We start from the raw sequence: 20,419 nt of genomic DNA, 5'->3' as shown, positions 1-20,419 counted from the left end.
GGTTTTAGGCTGATTTGGGATCGGAACTAGGGTTTAGTATTGAAAAGATGACTGCTTGGCGTTTGCTTTTAAGTTCGTTGAAATGTAGTTTTATCAATTTTGATGATCTTGGGGTGTGTTGTGTTAATGCTGATGAACACTGGTCTACTTTAGCATTAACTGTAATTATTATTTAATTTTAGATGGATGGAAAGCTAATGCCCAAATGAAGTTTACTTATCAGTTCTTGTTAAAAAATTTGCTTTTGTCCAAATTGATTTATCCATGAATGAACCTGTAGTTTTCATTTTTATTGGATGGATGAAGTCGTCAATTGTTTAAAGTTTCTTGTGCTTGTTTTTGTCAACCAAAATGGAGTAATTGGAATGCTGTAGAAACTAATGCAAGGATAATGTTAGCTTAATTAACATCCTGTCTTTGCTGTGTCTGAACTTGTCTGTGATTTCTAATATGATGGCTTATATAGTTATATCTTGTTATAGGTGGGAAACTTACCTACCAGACTGCCAAGAAGAGGGCGAAAGGACCAAGGTGCCCTGTGACTGGAAAGAGAATCCAAGGGGTATGTGATGCTATCCTTCCCATACTATGTTTTTCTTTTTATCTTTTGATGTGTGGTTGAAGCATCTTCATTTATGTCATTGTTTACTTCGTCACTGGATCTTAGATGTTTCTTTTAAGTTGCTTTTCCGTTGCGAACTCATGAATGGTTTTAGCGCTTGTTTCTTAAACCAGCAAACGGTTTATATCTTTGCTGCTATGGATTCATTTCTATGAGAAGCATGTATCATGTTACAAACGGTTTATATCTTTGCTATAGAGACCACCGGTATTAGAGGATCGTGAAGTAACTAACAATATCATGTTACATAATGTTGGTTAATAGTATACTGTAGGTAAAGGAGAAATAGTCTGGTAATATCAACATAATACTATCCTATGTCCAGATTTCATGAATCATCAATTGTGCTTTGCTTGGGATGATTCCAAGTTGGTTCTTATATAAGACATTAAATAGTGTGCACATGTTTTATTTTGTTTCTTTTTCTCCCATATTGAAGTTACATAGACCCCATCTCTGAGCATGCCAAGTTCAGTTTCATATATATCTTCGCAGGTCACCTAGACAATAAATGAATGGGAAAGCTAATATCACAGTGATTTTGCATGTATCATGGTTTCATTCATATTCTAATCTAGAGTGGTGATTTATGTTCTCTTTCAGGTGGGATAACGACATTGATTGATATGCCCCCTCAACAGATATCTTTCCACAGTGTCTGTAGAACACTAAAACTCAAGGTAAATTTCTTATAAAGCTTCTTTCTTACTGTTCGCTTATACAGATAACTAGTGAATACTTAATTTTTGTGGAGGTGGTTTTGTTGGGGGCCGCTTTCTCTGAGGATCTTCTATGTATGTATAGTCAGAAAACTGAAACTAGTTTGCTAAGGTTTCCTATGTTTGTATTAATAAGTATATATTTAAGTGGACCCTTTGTCTCATTTTTCCTAGTTACTTCAAATGACACGTAACTTGCTGATACACAGTTTGTATTTAACATATTATGTTGGAATTGAATCTGTTTGTATTTAACATATTGAGTATGGAATTGGCTACACAGGTTAATTGCTGATACATGTTATGTTGGAATTGGCTACACAGGTTACTTGCTGATACACAGTTTGTATTTAACATATTGAGTATGGAGAAGTGAAGGTTTGGAGCCATTTGGCTTAATTTCAAAAAATAGAAGAATTGAATCTGTTTTTCTGCAGGGTGTTTCTGTGTTTCATCGTAAATTATGTGCATGAATTGACTGAAATAGAAAAATCTTTGATGTGGTTTTATTCTCATGCATTTCAGAGTCTGGTCAGTGAAGTTTGCATTGTGAAAAGCGCTACATCTCAGATGCTTCCATGTGAGAAAAAAGGTCTTACTGAAGTGATGCATAATGAAGCTCTTGCTAAATAGAAAATTTTATGTATCGCACTAGTATTTTGATGAATGTATTATTGAATATAATTGTATTTGATATTGAAATATAATTAGATTGTGTTGGATATGAATATAATTTGGTGTTGTGCAATATCGTGCATATATACATTTGATATCATATAGCTTGCAATGTAGATTGCGCAAAAAAAAAAAAACTGTAGCAGAAGCAACCTAGACGGAAATTCCGTCTAGGTTGCTACAGTATCCATCTAGGTTGCTACTATTGCTACAGTATCAATCTAGACGGAATTCCGTCTAGGTTGCTTTAACCTAGACGGAATTCCGTCTAGGAATTAACCTAGACGGATTTTCACTTCCGTCTAGGTTGTTTTCCGTCTAGGTTAGCAAACTAGACGGAATTCCGTCTAGTTTGCCCCAATCTAGACGGAAATATTCTAGACGGAACAAACTAGACGGATTTCCGTCTAGGTGAACCAATCTAGACGGAAATTGGAGCAACCTAGACGGAAATTTCCGTCTAGGTTGCTCATTTTTCTACTAGTCCAGTAATCAACATATATTTGACCGTTACAACTATGGTGTGTCTCCATATATCAATTTCACTATGCTACTGTATATATTATTATAGCTTTAAAGAATTGATAGGTAAATTAACATATTTCCAAATATTAAATGCTTTTGACCTAGATTACTAATGGAGTATGTTATATGGTTGCTATTGCCAAGTATGTTGCCTTATACATAAATGGTAATTCCTTTGATGGGTGCACATGCAATCATAATTTTTGTTGGGAAAATAAGTAAAGTGCCAACTGTTATAAAGTAGTTATGTGTAAATCCTTACTTACAACCTGGGATGCTAAGAGCATGCAGCTAAGCAACTATTATACCAATAGGGCCACCTTCACATTTAGTAAGCTGGGAAATGTAGATATATTGATAAAGATTAGTTACTAGGCTGAAGTGGCATGTATTTTGTAAATTATCTCACTTCTCTCTTTGGTTTGTTGTTGTCAGGTTTGTACATGTGAGTTCCGCTGGAGTTACTCGACCTGGTAGGCCTGGCCTAGATTTGAGCAAACAACCTCCTGCAGTGCGCTTGAACAAGGAGTTAGGCTTTATCCTCACATACAAACTGAAGGTCTCCTATTACTTCAATCTATTCTTTTGGTATTTCCTAGCAAAGTATATAGTTTCTTTGACCATGGTTGAGCACTTTAGCCACGTAGTTTTGCAAATAACGGATATACAGAAAATTGGTAACGTTAGTTACAATGTGTTCATAGGGGGAGGATTTGATAAGGGAAAGTGGTATTCCTTACACCATAGTCAGGCCTTGTGCGCTGAGTGAAGAGCCAGCGGGAGCTGATCTCATATTTGATCAGGGGGACAATATAACGGTATTTAGACCACCTTTACATTTTACATATTCTTGCTGTTACATTGGCTATTGTCATTCAGTAAAGGTCATCAACTATGTGAATTGTTTAACCAAATTGTAAGAATATGTTAACCTGTGAGCATATATTTTGACTACTTATTTGAGAAAGGACAGAGGAGCATTCTGAAATTCTAATTGATTACAGGGGAAAATATCAAGGGAAGAGGTTGCACGAATATGTATTGCAGCCCTGGGAAGCCCATATGCATGCAATAAAACCTTTGAGGTTAAAATTCTCTGCCTTTTTGGATTATAATAAAAACTATTTAAAACACAACCAAAATGAATGGTAGACATGTGTTCACTATTTAAAAACTGATTATGACTGAATCCAACAAGTATCCTTGTACACGGGTTTTATATTCTCTGTTGGATCAACAAAGGATCAATAAAATTATCATGTAAACGATGTCTCATTCTATGACCTAATTCTCTTGTTCGGTGAATTCATTAGGTTAAAAGTACCATTCCATTTAGTGAACCCTTCACAGTGGACCCTTCGAACCCTCCTCCCGAAAAGGATTATGATGTTTACTTCAATACCCTAAAAGAAGGAATAACAGGAAAAGAAGCCTTGGAAGGGAACCTAGTACCAGTTTGAATTTATAGTAGCTTCAATTATGTTGGTTATTAATTATGTCATCGAGGCAATTCAAGCAGTCTTCATGTGTGATGTAAAGATTTGCATTCTTCTCACAAGGCTCCGTATATAATACAACCAATATGTGCGACTTGTGAAGCAATACTTAAGATGAGCATGATCTTCTGCCAAGAGAGCCATATGAGTAGCCAGTTTGCTCAAAGCTGCAGAATTCGCTTTCCCTAATTTTAGTCAATGAGTCATGCAGCAGTGCGTTCTGGCTTTGTAGGTATCAATCGATTATCAGACTTTCACTTCGGTCCAGTGTATTGTATTGTTGTATAGCAGCAACTTTTACTTCATATTCATGGGAGTATAAATTTATTTACAACATCGAATCGATTGGTTCATGAAATTGCGCTCACTTTGAAAAGATTGAAAGTGTTTGTTCTTGTATTAGCTGCCAAGTATTTGATATTTACCCTCAGCTGTTCTTGCTTAAGAATATGTTCACTGATTACATGCTTGCTAAAGGCTAAAAAAAATTAAACCAAGAGAATATTCCTGGCGTATTTGGATGTTCTTCATTTGTCATTGTCATTTTTCGTCTTTGATATGTATAATCTTCCATATTTCTGGGCATAAAAAGACATTTAAACGCACACACACACACACAAAGGAAAAAAAGAAGAAGAAACAAACAACAACAAGAGAGAGAGAGAGATTTCTCAAATATGAGAACTTGATGTACATAACTCTCATTTTGGTTTGAATGAAAAATAATTCTGATTGACCAAAAAAAAACAAGAGAGAGAGAGAGAGAGAGAGAGAGAGAGAGAGAGAGAGACCACCCCCAGACGCTGCAGACGCACACACAAAAGTCTACTAAAATTGTGATATATCAACGATTCAATTCAAAAGAAGTTACATATACAGATACAGTATAACAGTGCGGCTCCACAATCCACGCAACCTTGAATAAACAAGCCATTTCTATTTTACTAATTTTGGTACATGAAAAGCTGGTGAACTGTGATTCAGAGATTAAGAGATCTTGATTATATAGGGTATAAAGTCTTATAATAATAAGAGATTCCACAGGCACGTGAAGAAATACGAAAAAGAAATATGGATCAAGATAAGGACGGTAGGCTTTCCGTTAATAAGGATAATATAGCACACGCATGATTACTGTCAGTTGTTTTAAGATCTGCACATGACACACTATGGCTTATATAAGTATCCCCCACTACACACAACATCAAATTAATGTGAAAAAAATATTACATAAATAATACATATTTAAAACTATATTAGAAAAATGAATGAAAAGGGTTTAAATAAAGCAAACCAAATCACAGCCTCTCATCTATATATCAGGTTATCTTCATGTCGATCATGAGAAACAAATAACCTGCGAAACAAATCAAAAAACTAAACATACATCAAAATCTCAACACAACCAAATATGTCACAAGGAGAAACTTCGTAGAATTGCATACGTGGAAACAAACCATATACAGAATCTGACACCGATCATATAAGAGGATCATCATCTTGATGAAGTTACCAATTTAATTTCTAAAATTAGAGTATTGTATAAGGGACTGTTTGGTTGACAAGGTTATAGAAAACTTCTGAGAAAATGCCTAATAGTGGCATTTTCGTACATAAAAGATTTTGGTAGTTTTCTTTAAAGGAAAAATTGCTTCAAGGCCCCAAAATTGAAAATACAATGTGGCCCAGCCCCCTGTAGTTTGGCCCATGTGGCTAAGCCCTTAAATTTTCAAAAAAATGTAACTGAGCCCTAAAAGCAGTTCTCACACCCGTATTTGCACCAGCCTCCCTAAAATACCCCCGCCTTCAACTCCGTGCCTTGAAAACGAGATCCGATCACTGGCGAAACCTCTCCGTCGCATTTAAGGCGAGATGATGGCCGTTTTGGGGGGAAATTTTGGCGCGCTCCCTCCGTTATATCTCCTGTTAACCCACTCGGCTTTGAAGAGAGTGTATTTATGGTGCAAAGGGCAGATCTTTGCGGTTAGGGCTTATGATCTTCAGCCCCCTACTTGTCCTAAAGTGCCCTTCATAACTCCTCTTAAATCCCCTTCATTTATGGCGGAGAGCCCCCTTATTTGCATGGTTTCCTTGGGTGAGAGAGCAGTGTTCTCAAGGGTAACTTCTGCAACCTCTTTTTTTGAGTTTAAGTTCGACGTGGCTGAGAGGTTGAAGGTTCCTTATGATGCGCTATCAATGGTTTATAAATCTGAAAGGTTCCCTGATCTGAGTTTTGAGATCGAGAATGAGGATGATATGGAGTGTATGGTGGAGCACAACCGTAATATCGGGTGTCTGGAGATCCATATTCGAGCTAATATAGATGTAGATGTTTCCAGATGTGAGAACACCCCGAAGCAACCTCCTGAAATGTAAGTTATATTTACACTTAATTTATTTGAAAACTTATGAATTGCATAGAGCAGGTTAAATGTTAGCTTTTAACTGATATATGTTAACTTTCTACCGAAGGTTGTTAAGCTTTAGGGCATATTTGTTAACTCTTAAGGGTACTGCATTATTTAAGTACAAGTCCTATTTGTTATTTTAAGAAAAACCAATTATATTTGTGCAGCATTATGAATACACTGAAGCCAAAGTTTATTGATAGTACTTCTGCTGCAAACCATGGTTCTGAAAGAATTCCAATTGATAATCCCAGTGGTAGCAGTGTAGTGCGTTCTGATGACATTATTAACAACACAGTAATGATTCCTGGTTGGTGGCATAATGCATTAACTGAAGAGGGTCAAGAATTTGAAAGTGCTGAAGAATTAAGGTTGGCGCTGACATACTATTCTCTGGCCAAAATGTTTGATTATGAGTTTAAAAAGAACGAACCAAAACGTATCCGTGTATATTGCCGATATAAAGAAACTTACGAGTGCCCATGGATGTTGTTTGCTTCACCTGTTAAGAATGCAAATAGACTATCGATCAAGAAGTTTGTTAATGAACATACTTGTGGGCAGTACGGGCAAAATACAGGTCGTTCAAGGGCATCCCGTAAATTCATTGCAACACAGTTACAACCACTCCTGAAGGTCCGTCCAGAAATCCGACCCGTTGATGTGCAAAAGGAGTTCCTCACAAACTACGGCCTTAGAATTGATTACAGTAAGATATGGTGGGGGAAAGAGAGAGCACAGGAGAAGCTTTACGGGGATATATATGAGTCGTATGATCAACTACGATGGTAAATGCTGAGCTTTATTATTAACTTGTTAAGTTTCAAAGTTTGCTTGTTAAAACAAATAGTTAACATGTTCCTTGTTAAGTTCATTGATAACATTGATAACATGTTAAGTTTCACGACTAACATGTTAACTCTTGTAAATAACATGTTAACTTTTGTTAAGTTACCCCAATAATGTGTTAGCTTTTTTTGGTCGCTTGTTAAGCTACACGGATAACATGTTAACTTGTTGGTTTGTTTCTTCTTACACGACTAGGTATGAGCGCATGGTAAAAGAGACAAATCCCGGCAGTTACATACATGTTGACCAGAATGAGGGGAGGTTTTCGAGACTCTTTGTTTGTTATGCTGCATGCATCAAAGGTTTCTTGAGTGGATGCAGACCCCTTCTATTTTTGGACGGTACATTTTTGAAGGATCGATATAAAGGTATTCTCCTCTCGGCCATAGCATACGATGGGAACCAAGGTATATTTCCCTTAGCGTATTGCATATGTGATCAAGAGAATTTGATGAATTGGAAGTGGTTCCTCCAAGGTCTATGGTCCATACTTTATGAGAGGGCTGACCCTTACAATCCTCCCCACCAATTGGTTATAATTTCTGATGCGGACAAAGGAATTAAAGAATCAGTAAAAGAGTATTTTCCAGAAGCTCTACACTCGAGGTGTGTTCTACATCTTGTTGAAAATTTCAGGTTAAAGCTTAAGGACTTGGGTATGAAGTCGAAGGACACTCATGTTCTTGGGAACTTACTCCAAAGTGCTTGTTATAAATACACAATAGCAGAATGGAATGAGTACATGAAAGAGATATATGACATGGATCCAAGGGCATACAACATTGCTATGAACTACTCTCCTGATCAATGGGCAAATGCATTCTTCCCGGGAATAAGGTAACGTTATTTGGCTGTTCTATATCTATGCTAATGTATGAACTTATGCTATTTAGCATGTTATCTTTGGATTTGTTAAATTCTATATCAGAGCTGTTAACTATATCAGAGTTGATAACATGTTAAGTCTTGTTGATAATATGTTGAGTCTCGTTGCTAACATGTTAACTCTTGTGGGTTACGTGTCAACTCTTGTTGATAACATGTTAACTCTTGTGGGATACATGTTAACTCTTGTCGAAAACATGTTAACTCTTGTGGAGAACATGTTAACTCTTGTGGGATACATGTTAACTCTTGTGGAGAACATGTTAACTCTTGTTGAGAACATGTTAACTCTTGTGGGATACATGTTAACTCTTGTGGAGAACATGTTAACTCTTGTGGGATACATGTTAACTCTTGTCGAAAACATGTTAACTCTTGTGGAGAACATGTTAACTCTTGTTGAGAACATGTTAACTCTTGTAGAAAACATGTTAACTCTTGTGGAAAACATGTTAGCTTTTGTTTAAAACATGTCAACCCTTGTTGCTAACATGTTAACTCTTGTAGATAACATGTGAACTTTTGTGGCTATATGTTAACTCTGATAGATAACATGTTAACTTTTGTGGAGAACATGTTAACTATTCTGGTTAACATGTTAAATATAAGAGCTTATCTGTTAACTAATTATATGAGGATTGGTCTTACGCAGAAATATGTAGATACAATCCCGTACTGCTTGTTTAATTCAGCGTTCTCTGGCAACTGCAGCCATAGCCGTAATCTGTCTAAGAGTGCCTCTGTTACTTTATCATCAAGTCTTCCCCCGCGGATCATATACAGTAGATCCGTGTATGTAATTGCGCTGTTATCAGTAGTTATGACATATACGTACCTTAACAAGAAATAAGTTACGGAGGGTTAAAATTTAAAACATGAAAAGTAACATCTAAACGCAAAAACATAACAAGCAAAAAACACAGTTTCACAGTTAATATTAAAGAGTTAGCATTAAACTACTTAACATATTATCTGTCGTGGATAACATAATAACACTTGTAGCTAACGTGTTACCTCTTGTGGCAAACATGTTAACTCTCGTTGCTAACATGTTAACTCTTGTGGGATACATGTTAACTCTTGTCGAAAACAAGTTAACTCTTGTGGAGAACATGTTAACTCTTGTGGGATACATGTTAACTCTTGTGGAGAACATGTTAACTCTTGTGGGATACATGTTAACTCTAATTGATAACATGTTAACTCTTGTGGGATACATGTTAACTCTAATTGATAACATGTTAACTCTTGTGGGATACATGTTAACTCTTGTCGAAAACATTGATAACTGTTAACTCTTTGACATAATAAAACTCTCGTAAGTAACATGTTAACTATTGTTGATTACAAGTAAACTCTTGGTGATAACATGTTAATCCTTGTTGATACATGTAAACTCATGATGATAAAATGTTAAATCTTGTTGCCATCATGTTGACTCTTGTAGTTACCGGTGTATATGAACTGAAATATGTTTGGGTGTTTGTAATAATTTTGTAGTTAACTGTGTACATGAACTGAAATATATCAGGAAAAATGCCCCAGGGGACAGGAGCAGGGGACAGGTGAGGTGTCCCCTGCTCATTGGTTAATGTACTGTTCATGAACAGTACATTAACCAATGAGCAGGGGACACCTCACCTGTCCCCTGCTCCTGTCCCCTTTTCCGGGTCCCTGTAGAAGGACTCATATATCAATGCCAATGTGAATTATAATATTTCCTGTTAACTCTTGTTGAAAACATGTTAACTCTTGTGGAGAAAATATTAACTCTCGTGGAAAACATGGTAACTCTTGATGCAAACATGTTAACTCTTGCTGCATACATGTTAACTCTTATTGATATTATGTTAACTTTTGTGGGAAATATGTTAATTTTCTTTGATAACATGTTAACTCTTGTGGCATACATGTTAACTCTTGTGGCATACATGTTAACTTTTGTAGCAAACATGTTAACTCTTGCTGATAACATGTTAACATGTTAACCCTTGCAGATAACATGTTAACCCTTGTTGGTAACATGTTAACTCTTGATGATAACTCTTGATGATAACATGTTAACTTTATCCGTATACGGTATTATTTAACAAGTGAACCTGACATGTTATAAACTTTCTCCATATTTAACAAGTGAAGATGACATGATATAATTGTTAACTTACGAATCTAACATGTTATAAACTTTCTCCGGGCACTAGTTCATTAGCTGTTAATACACTATACAAGCTGAAAATTATGAAGATTGTTTACAGTTGTTTATCTACATAGCATTCTTCCTTAGGCTGTAACATTTACGGCTCATGCAGGCGCTTTTAATTCTGGGGCCTCCACGGCTATTGTGCCCTTTCTATTTCTGAATTCCCAGCCTTCTTTTATTAGTTCCGCAGCAAGCCTTGCACGCACTACCGCAGACGAATCATCGACGGGCATAACATGCCGAACATCACCTTTATGTAGGATAGCCCGTACATAAAGGTATACGTATATCCCACAATCGTAGCTACAAATAACAAAACATAAATACATATTAACGGTCAGTTTTGGAGATGAAAATTCTTTAATAAAATAAGGTTCATATGTTAATGTACCTTCCCTTTTGAGACTCGCATGGAATTTCCTTATATTTAAATGCCCTACACACCTTTTCCAGATCGAATGCGGCCTTCATATGGTCCATGAAGTTTATAATTTTGTTAACGGGCTCAAGGTAAGCTTCGGGAGTTACCGAACTATAGTGCAACGCTAAATTTTCATTCAATCTAACTTCGACACAATGCCAATGGTCATGGCGAACAATTGGCAATATGAGTATTGATCGGCCAGCGACAATATGTTGTTGTATATAAAGTTCATATAGTTCATATAGCCGCAGTTCAGCCTGGTCTCCATAGAGTGAATGCTGTTACACAAAATTAACACATTAAGAAATAGCGGCCTTTAATATGTGAACATGATTCAAGTTCATATAGTTAACTTTTTTGGAAAACATGTTAACTCTTGTGAAGAACATGTTAACTCTTGTTGAAAACATGTTAACTCTTGTGGAAACATGTGAACTTTTGTGGCTATATGTTAACTCTGATAGATAACATGTTAACTTTTGTGGAAAAAATGTTAACTTTTGTGGATAACATGTTAACTATTCGGGTTAACATGTTAAATATAAGAGCTTATCTGTTAACTAATTATATGAGGATTGGTCTTACGCAGAAATATGTAGATACAATCCCGTACTGCTTGTTTAATTCAGCGTTCTCTGGCAACTGCAGCCATAGCCGTAATCTGTCTAAGAGTGCCTCTGTTACTTTATCATCAAGTCTTCCCCCGCGGATCATATACAGTAGATCCGGGTATGTAATTGCGCTGTTATCAGTAGTTATGACATATACGTACCTTAACAAGAAATAAGTTACGGAGGGTTAAAATTTAAAACATGAAAAGTAACATCTAAACGCAAAAACATAACAAGCAAAAAACACAGTTTCACATTTAATATTAAAGAGTTAGCATTAAATTACTTAACATATTAACTGTCGTGGATAACATGTTAACACTTGTTGCTAACGTGTTAACTCTTGTGGATAACATGTTAACTCTTGTCGCTAACCTGTTAAGTCTTGTGGATAACATGTTAACTATTGTTGCTAACATGTTAACTCTTGTTGTTAACATGTTAACACTCGTGGTTAACATGTTAACCCTTGTTGCTTAAATTTAAACGTGAAAGCTTTACATTTTGAAATCAGCACTTACGGGCTACATTTCTCCTTGCAGTACTGCTCGAGCCATTTGTTCTCCTCAGCTGAGAGTTTCTCTGCAACATTTTTTGGTATTCTGTAGTTATGTACAAAAGCCCCAGCGCTATCTAACACTCGTAAGCTAAACGTGCCTACATCAGGGATACCCTCATTCACCTCTTTTAAGGCAGCACGATCCACATCTGTTAAATACGTGCTTTTTAGCACATCCCACTTGCCAACACTGTCGTCATGGTAAACTGTTATTTTCTTTGGGGTGTCACCAACAACAATGGGTTCATCTTTGTGCTCACCATCTTTTAACTTCAATCCCTTAGCCCTCGGTTTCTTATCCTCAGTAAATGGTGTCCTAACCAGTTTACCTTTCTTGGTTGCTCTTTTGCTTGGAGCTCTACTCCTATAACCCACATATTTTTTGCTCACCGGCTTCCTCGGCCTCTTCGGTCCTTCGCTGAGTGGAACTCTCTCAACCACACCTTCCTCCTCCTGCACCATCTGCTTGTCCTCCTCATCCTTGATCACCTCGTCTCTCTCTTCGCTCTTGCCCATTTCCTCGACAACTTCATTCTTGGTAACATCGTCTCTCTCTCCTTTCGAGCCCTCTTCATCCTCAACCATCTGCTTGTCCTCCTCATCCTTGGTCACTTCTTCTCTCTCTTCGTTCTTGCCCATTTCCTCGACACCTTCATTCATGGTGACGTCGTCTCTCTCTCCATAGTTGTCCTCTTCTTCTTCTTCCACTGTAGGGTTTCCTTTCAGCTGCTGTGCAATAAGCTTCTTCACATTGTTCTTTAAAATCAAGGGATCTACTATGTCACAAGATTCGTCCAACCCCTTAACCTTTTCGTTAAGTCTACGAATCTCGTCCATGAAAGTTTGACAATACAATTTCTTCGAGACCCTCAGTGTACGGCAAAGTCTCTGGTTTACTTTAGCAGCATTTCTCCAAAATTGCAGTTGCTCCTCAACCGGTAACGTTTCAATCTCATCTTCCCTTTCGAAAGCCTCATCAATGGCTTTTGACATTATCTATAATTTAGAAATAACAAAAAGTTAAAATCAAGTTTATAAAGGTTAACAGTAAGTGGTCCACAATTGACACAGATAATTAAAGGTTCTTCAATCATCTATAGGTAACATGTTAACTCTTGCTGCTAACATGTTAACTCTCTCTGGTAACATGTTAACTCTTGTAGCTAACATGTTAACTCTTGTGATAATATGTTAACTCTTGTTGAGAACATGTTAACTCTTGTAGAAAACATGTTAACTCTTGTTGCTAACATGTTAACTCTTGTGCATACATGTTAACACTTGTAGAAAACATGTTATCTATTGTTGGTAACATGTTAACTGTTGTAGAAAACATGTTATCTATTGTTGCTAACATGTTATGTATTCTTGTGATAATATTTAGCACCTTAGAACTTACCAAACCTATTGACCATCTCTTCTCATGTTCCTTCTCTTCTTCCTTCTTTTCAACCTTCTTTTCTTCTTCAATCTTCCTCTTCCTTACTGCTGCTTTCTTGGCCTCCCTATGTACGACTGGAAATTGTGGTACAATCCCTTCCCTTCTAAGCCTCATCAATGGCCTTCTGATTGGATATTTCTCATCGGATGGGCCAATTTCAGCTATTGGTTTTTGTACAACCTGAATGCTAGCTTTTGCAGCCTTGGCAACTATTATTCTATTTCTAAAAGATCCATACTTCTCACCAATCTTCACCCAGTTAGTGAGGGGTAGTTTGGATCTATTGCTCAAGGCATATCTTTTAATCCCCGTCATTTCATAATACCATAGCTGCAAACAATTGTTTGGATCTATTGCTCAAGGCATATCTTTTAATCCCCGTCATTTCATAATACCATAGCTGCAAACAATTAATACATGTTAGTATGCAATACTAATCTTTTAAACATGAATATAGTTAACACAACTCATCTTGCAATATAGTTAACACTGACAACACCAACTTTAATACTGGAAACACTAAAGTTAACATGAACCGAAATATAGTTAACAAGATCCTTAGAATAGTTAACATGAACCAGTAAGCCTTAATGGTTTCTTGACGTAAGTTGACAGAAAACAAGCAAGCGTTCACATGCACAGATTAATCCAACTTACAGGGATCAAAGGCATGCATCCAGGTACATAGCTTATTCCTGACCTGTGCAGACCTTCCCTGGCAATCTTAATTCCTTTCTTCGTCTGATCATAGATGTATTTCCCCCAGGCCACATTCCTCACTCTTTCAATTGAATCAACATATTTGAACAAGAGCCTTGGGATGCCTTGGACACTGCTAGGGCACCACATCAATGAACATTGATAAAGTATCTGTAGTAACACAAAATCTTCAATATCCTTCTTCTTTCTTGATTCAACAAGAGATTGCAATAGCTCTTCCACATATCGCCGCATATTCTTCGCTGATTTCTTCCGGTTTCTAGTAAAATGTTTATGAAAATACTCCACCCAAAGCCTAGGGAAAGGATCTCTATTATTGTAAATTATTTCCCCATCAATTGGGAAACCTGTATGTTCATGCACCCAGTCCATATCAAAATTAACAACCTTTTCTCTCCCACTTTCGGCATCGGGCAGAGAAAACGCCACTTCATTACCCTTATAGTGTCTCAATACAAGTTCCAGCGTGGGTCGATCTTTTGCTGGGGGGCCAAACTTTACATAATGCTGGAATGTACACCCTTGGTATGCATCCCAATGACACTGCCGTATTCTCGGTTCGAGGACTTTCATAAATTTACAATATGCGGAGAAACTAGCAGTGGGTCTAATTTTAGCAGCACCTGACTTTTTCCTGTATTATAATTAAACATTTAACATCAACAACACTTGACATCCAACATCCAATAGTTAACATGCAACAATGAACTGTAACAGTTACGCTATAAACCTTAACACTTAACAGCCAAACTTAACATTAATAAGAGGTATATAGTTCACATTTAACATTTAGGTATCAGCTAACATGTCCTTCAACCAATGTCCAGGCATATAGTTCACAATTCAACTTCAATCCCTTAACATCTATGTAAATTAGAAAATATAACATATAACATTATCTTACTTCTTTATGAATTTTTGTGGTGCGTTTAGTGAACTTGTAATTTTTCTTTTTCTCCTTACACCCATCTGGAAACTCAACAACGTTTGGGTGGCTTCATCGGTGCTGCCATTCCTTGATGATGACGCATGGGTGGACGACGACTTGGAGGCAGGAGAGGATGTGAGAGAATCGGTGCCACGGTCGGTCTCAGATGGCAAAAGGGGGTCTTCGTCGGTCTTGGAAGGCGAGGGAGGATCTTCGTCGGTCTTGGAAGGCGACGGCGAGTCTTCTCGCTCGTCGTTCATTGGTGCATGTTCCTGACGTTGCAGCGGCGGCGGAGGATGGGGAACCACTTCGTATTCGTTCGCCGATTTTTTCTCCATCTGCGAACTGGTTTCGACCTAACCCTAGAAGCGGATTTTGGTTTTTCGCCGGAGAGTAAGCCAGAGACAGAGTGCGGGAGGGAGAGAGACGAGAGAGAGAGAGCGCCTCGATAGTAGCGGAGTGGGCGGCACCGTTACCAACGCACGATGGCTGTAGCAGAGTGGGCGGGAAGGGTAGATTCGGGATTCTGAGGATTGAGTGAGCTGGAGGGGCTAAAATGAAGTTTTGGAGTGTATTTTGGGTTTATACCAAACTTTAAAAGTACAGGGGGCTGTTGCACATTGTATTTTCAATTTTGGGGCCTTGAAGCAATTTTTCCTTCTTTAAAATGTTTTTGGTTCACCTAAAAATTATATAAATATTTTTCATAAAATAGTGGGAAGGGATCTAATTTATAGAAATCAACCTCCCATCAAAACAAGCTAAAATTACCAAAAATATTGACAAAGCCAATTAAAAACTAATAAAACAAACCCGTAACCCATTTCCCCTCCCCCATTTCTTTTCTCAGACCATCTCCAACCACCCTCCAAATCTTCAAAATCTCCAAATTTGGAGAGTGGAACCTCTCCAACCACTCTCCAAATTTGGAGATCTTCAAATTTGACCCTCCAAATTTGAAGGGTGGGGAAAAATTTTGGAGGGTCTCTCCATAACCCTATTCATGATTTTTTATTTACAATTTTGTCATTTTTCACTATTTGATTTCTTAAAATTTACCACTTTGCCATCCTTCTTAGTAATTTAAATTAGATGTTTAATTTCAAATAAATATAGTTAAAAATTATTAATCTAATATTTAAAATCATTATATATTTGGAAAGGTCTCGTTAAGATCTTTAAAATGAAACTAAGATTAATTTATTTTAGTATTATTATAAAATTATTAATTTTTAAATTAAATAAATAAGTATCAAACATAAAATTTTAAATACGGTGATCTATTTAACTCGCTCCATAAAAAAGTACAAGCATAAATTACAATATTTAAATTACATTCCTTCGTTGCCGTGCTTCTGCCATAAATGTTCAATTAGTGCGTTTCAAAGCATAAAATGAGCTTCCCTATCTTGAATCTTCCTATTGCAGTATTAATATTGGGTTCATTTTAAAGCTCTCATCGACACCTTTATAATGTTATAAACTTTTTTTCCCAAATAAATTATTAACAATGAAATTATTAACGTAAACTATATCAAACATTCTTTAATTTATATGGCTTTTTTGACAAAAAAAAATAAAAAGAAAAACATTTGGAGAGTGTGGGTTGGAGCAACCCTCCAAATTTCACTCTCCAAATTAGAATATTTCTAGAATATTCCAATTTGGAGGGCCAAATTTGGAGGGTATGGTTGGAGATGCTCTCAAGGGTGACGGAGAGGAAAAAAAATCCCTAGTGCTTCCATTTTCACCCTCCCGCTCTCCCTCCCGCCCCTAATTTCAGGTTCCCACTTCAATTTTTAGCCTTTCAACGCTCGACCACGTTCTTCTCCAGCATAATCCGTTGATGGATTTGGTTTTGATGTTAAAATTTTGAGGAAAGCTTTCAGCTTTTTGGGTGGGGGCCATTTAAGTTGCTTGTGGCTCGGATCTGATCTTGTGATACCTTGATTACAAAATTGGGAGATCTTCGTCGGTTTCTTCTTTGGTTCTTTGATTTCACATGCTAATAAGGTATAATCTTGATTGACTTATATATTTTTATTTTCTTCTTGCTTAATATCTCGTATTTTCGCCTTGATTCATTGCAAAATATTTCCTAATTTTTTTAGTCTATAATTTTCCTAAATAACGCTACTTGTGGGATGACAATGATAATTAAGCATGTATTTGTAATTTTTGTAATTGATTTTTAGTAAGAAGTACTTAGATTTCTGGTGAACAAAAATAGTGGAAAAATAGTGAACCCAAAAATAGTGAAAAAATAAAGAAAAAGAAAGGAATTTTACCTTCGCACTGTGAAGAGCAGAGAACTTCACAGGACAGCAGCAGCTCTTCATCCCCCAACAAAAAGAGAAAACTAAAAGATATTATACTAAATTTCTTTGGAAATTTATAGACTACCCAAGCTCATACATACCTTCTCGCTGTCCAGTATCCCTGCACCAAGCCTTAATAAAATGAGAACCTGAAAAGGAAAGCCAATAGTGTTTGACGAAATGCTGATAAGAGTGTAGACCTGATGTGCTGAGTTACAAAAGGATTTTTGAGGGGTTGTGTGCTGCCAAGGAATTTAAACAAGCGAGGTTGGTTTTGGCGAGATGGTGTTTAATGGGTATGAGCCCGAGGGGGAGAGCATGAGGAAGTTTGTCGAGGGGTTTTGTGGGGATAGGGGTCGAGGGGTTTTGTGGAGATAGGGAGTGGAACGTGATAGTTGAGGTTTTTTGTCGATTGTCGAAAGGGAGGGGAGGGGTTTTTGATGGATGGGGGCTGGTGATAAATAGTGTTCTGAAGGAGAGAGTTAAGCTTGAGGTTGAAGAGGTTTTAGATTGCTTAATTTGAGGTGATTATAGTGTACAAATATTGGAAAGTTCTACGGAAGTTTTGTGAAAACTATTCTCGGCTACTTTAGCAGGACTCCCTACATGAATTTTGGCGGCTAACTTGGAGTTAACTGAATTTCCTTATTTTATTATTATCACTAATTTTGTTATTGTCATGGACTTATGCGACATAGCTAGAGTAGGGTCATAGGGTGTTTATGAATCTTTTAGATGTTATTCTGAAAATGGTTTTTTTTATTTCTAGAGATAATTTATTTGGGATGCTACATTCTCGTAGTTATTGTAATCAAAATGTATGTACCTTGACTAAAAATATAGGTTTCTTGTAGAGGCTCACTCTGTAATAGAAATTCAAGTTTATTGGAGTACATGCTCACTCTCTTCCAAATTCGGTTCTCTTTCAAAACCGTGCTCCAAAGACCTAAGCAATAGTATTTTCTAGATTATCAGAGAAATAACGTGGTTCTCTTTCAAAACCGTGCTCCAAAGACCTAAGCAATAGTATTTTCTAGATTATCAGAGAAATAACGTTAAAGGTTCTAAGGTTACCAAACTACTCAGCTAAGCAATAGTATTTTCTAGATTATCAGAGAAATAACGTTAAAGGTTCTAAGGTTACCAAACTACTCAAACTAAGCGTTTGCTCAAGTTAATGACTTATCGGTTGATTGCCAATTCATTTTGCTTTGCTAGAGTTTTTTTTACTTTGGCAGGTCATTTGTCTCCTATTATTAGTTGATCATGCTCATGTTTCTAGTACTTCTACCTTTCCTTTGTTTGGACATGTTAATATTTTGTTTCGTGGAGGATCTTAAAACTATACAGTTTGGGATTATGAGACTATGAGCTAGTCAAGTTAGTCCATGTCGAGATGGATTACACTAATCTATGTGAATTCAAATTGGGCCAGAACAGTTAACATTCGACCAGGCTGTGAGTCCAAGCATCTTTAATCATCTCTTCATGTCATAATCTTTCTAATATGAGAATATCAGAAAGCAATAAAAACTTTGATAGATTCTGATCTGATTCTCTCATACTTTTCCAGGCTTCTCCCTTGAAAATTCTGATCTGGGGCTATTACTATATGGGGGGCCTCGTTAACCCAGCAGTTTTTTTGTTATTTGTGGAGTGGGATCAGTAAATCTGTCCTCAATATCGGTTTCCACCTTGGTGGAACCTTCTAGATCCTTTAATACTACTGTCATAGAGGGTCTTTTAGCGCTGTCATTTTGCAAGCACCACATTGCAAGTTTTATCATCTCAACAATTTCATCTGTATGCAATTGCATATTGTTGCTGCGATAATCAACGATATCTAAGAGTCGATTTTGTCTAACATTTTCTCGCAACAGACTAATCAAGTGGATACATTCTTCAGGCTGAGAATAAGAGTCGATTTTGTCTAACATTTTCTCGCAACAGACTAATCAAGTGGATACATTCTTCAGGCTGAGAATAATCCAAATTCTTTCTTCCACAAACCTCGCAACAGACTAATCAAGTGGATACATTCTTCAGGCTGAGAATAATCCAAATTCTTTCTTCCACAAACAATTTTCATGACCACAACACCGAAGCTATAGACATCTGCCTTCTCCGTAATTTTTGAAGTCAACCATTCAGGAGCTAGATAGCCTTTGGTTCCTCTCATGGTAGTCCATGCGTGGCTCTGGTCCCTCTCTCAACCATTCAGGAGCTAGATAGCCTTTGGTTCCTCTCATGGTAGTCCATGCGTGGCTCTGGTCCCTCTCAATTAGCTTAGATAACCCGAAGTCTGATATCTTTGCATGAAACCCTTCATCTAAAAGTATATTTTGTGGCTTGATATCCAGATGAGCAATCCGCTGCCTGCAGTCTTCATGGAGATAGGATAATCCCTTGGCTACATTAGTTATAATTTCGACTCGTGTCTGCCAGTCGAGAGGGTCGTCTCCATTTTTGTAGAATGTCCACTAATCCAATGATCCATTACACATATACTCGTAAACTAAGAGTATACGAGACTTCTCTGAACAGAAACCTATTAGCCTTACTAGAGTGATGTGATGAACATTTCCAATGGTCTTGACCTCAGCCTAGAACTCTTTTGCCCCTTGGCCTACACCCTCCAATCTCTTCACCACAACTCTCAAGCCATCTAGTGTCCCTCAAAAACATACCCAAATCCACCTTATCCAAGCTCTCGGCTGAAGTTTTCAGTAGCCGCTTTCAGATCCTCAAAAGAAAATCTTATCGGTATATATGATGCCAATTCAAAGTTATCTTCCTTCTCAGCCTAAAAGGTAGATAACTTTGAATTAGCATCATATATACCGACAAGATTTTCTTTTGAGGATCTGAAAGCGGCTACTGAAAACTTCAGCTGAGAGCTTGGATAAGGTGGATTTGGGTCTGTTTTTGAGGGACACTGGATGGCTTGAGAGTTGCGGTGAAGAGATTGGAGGGTGTAGGCCAAGGGGCAAAAGAGTTCTAGGCTGAGGTCAAGACCATTGGAAATGTTTACCACATCAA

At 37.1% G+C, this 20,419-nt stretch overlaps 2 protein-coding genes and 1 pseudogene across 6 annotated transcripts; 2 read left to right on the top strand and 1 right to left on the bottom strand.

Annotated features, from left to right (window-relative positions):
- Nucleotides 1-219: 219 nt before the first annotated feature.
- Nucleotides 220-4,404, top strand: LOC109828153 (uncharacterized protein At2g34460, chloroplastic-like). 5 transcript variants are annotated; one of them, XR_002243617.1, is made up of 7 exons: nt 220-562; nt 1,226-1,302; nt 1,625-1,933; nt 2,977-3,100; nt 3,246-3,359; nt 3,546-3,626; nt 3,855-4,404. XR_002243617.1 is itself a non-coding variant. In XM_020395185.1 (7 exons), coding segments are annotated over exons 3-7 (468 nt in total). In that variant the 5' UTR covers nt 238-562; nt 1,226-1,302; nt 1,867-1,919; the 3' UTR covers nt 4,002-4,404. The 5 variants fall into 5 exon arrangements, 2 of the variants coding, with proteins under 2 accessions (XP_020250774.1, XP_020250773.1); XM_020395185.1 differs by having other exon boundaries at nt 238-562; nt 1,867-1,921; XM_020395184.1 differs by having other exon boundaries at nt 238-562; nt 1,625-1,921.
- Nucleotides 4,405-5,912: 1,508 nt separating this feature from the next.
- Nucleotides 5,913-8,135, top strand: LOC109828152. The gene is made up of 3 exons (XM_020395182.1): nt 5,913-6,409; nt 6,613-7,233; nt 7,490-8,135. Exons 1-3 carry the CDS (start codon nt 5,913-5,915, stop codon nt 8,133-8,135), a joined length of 1,764 nt encoding a protein of 587 aa, XP_020250771.1.
- A 10,819-nt stretch (nt 8,136-18,954) lies between these two features.
- LOC109828151 lies at nt 18,955-20,398 on the bottom strand (annotated as a pseudogene).
- Between the last annotated feature and the right edge of the window lie 21 nt (nt 20,399-20,419).

Source organism: Asparagus officinalis, unplaced genomic scaffold (assembly GCF_001876935.1).
Source record: "Asparagus officinalis unplaced genomic scaffold, Aspof.V1 AsparagusV1_Un769, whole genome shotgun sequence".
Classification (NCBI taxonomy): Eukaryota; Viridiplantae; Streptophyta; class Magnoliopsida; order Asparagales; family Asparagaceae; genus Asparagus; species Asparagus officinalis.
This window is presented reverse-complemented; position numbering and strand designations above follow the sequence as displayed.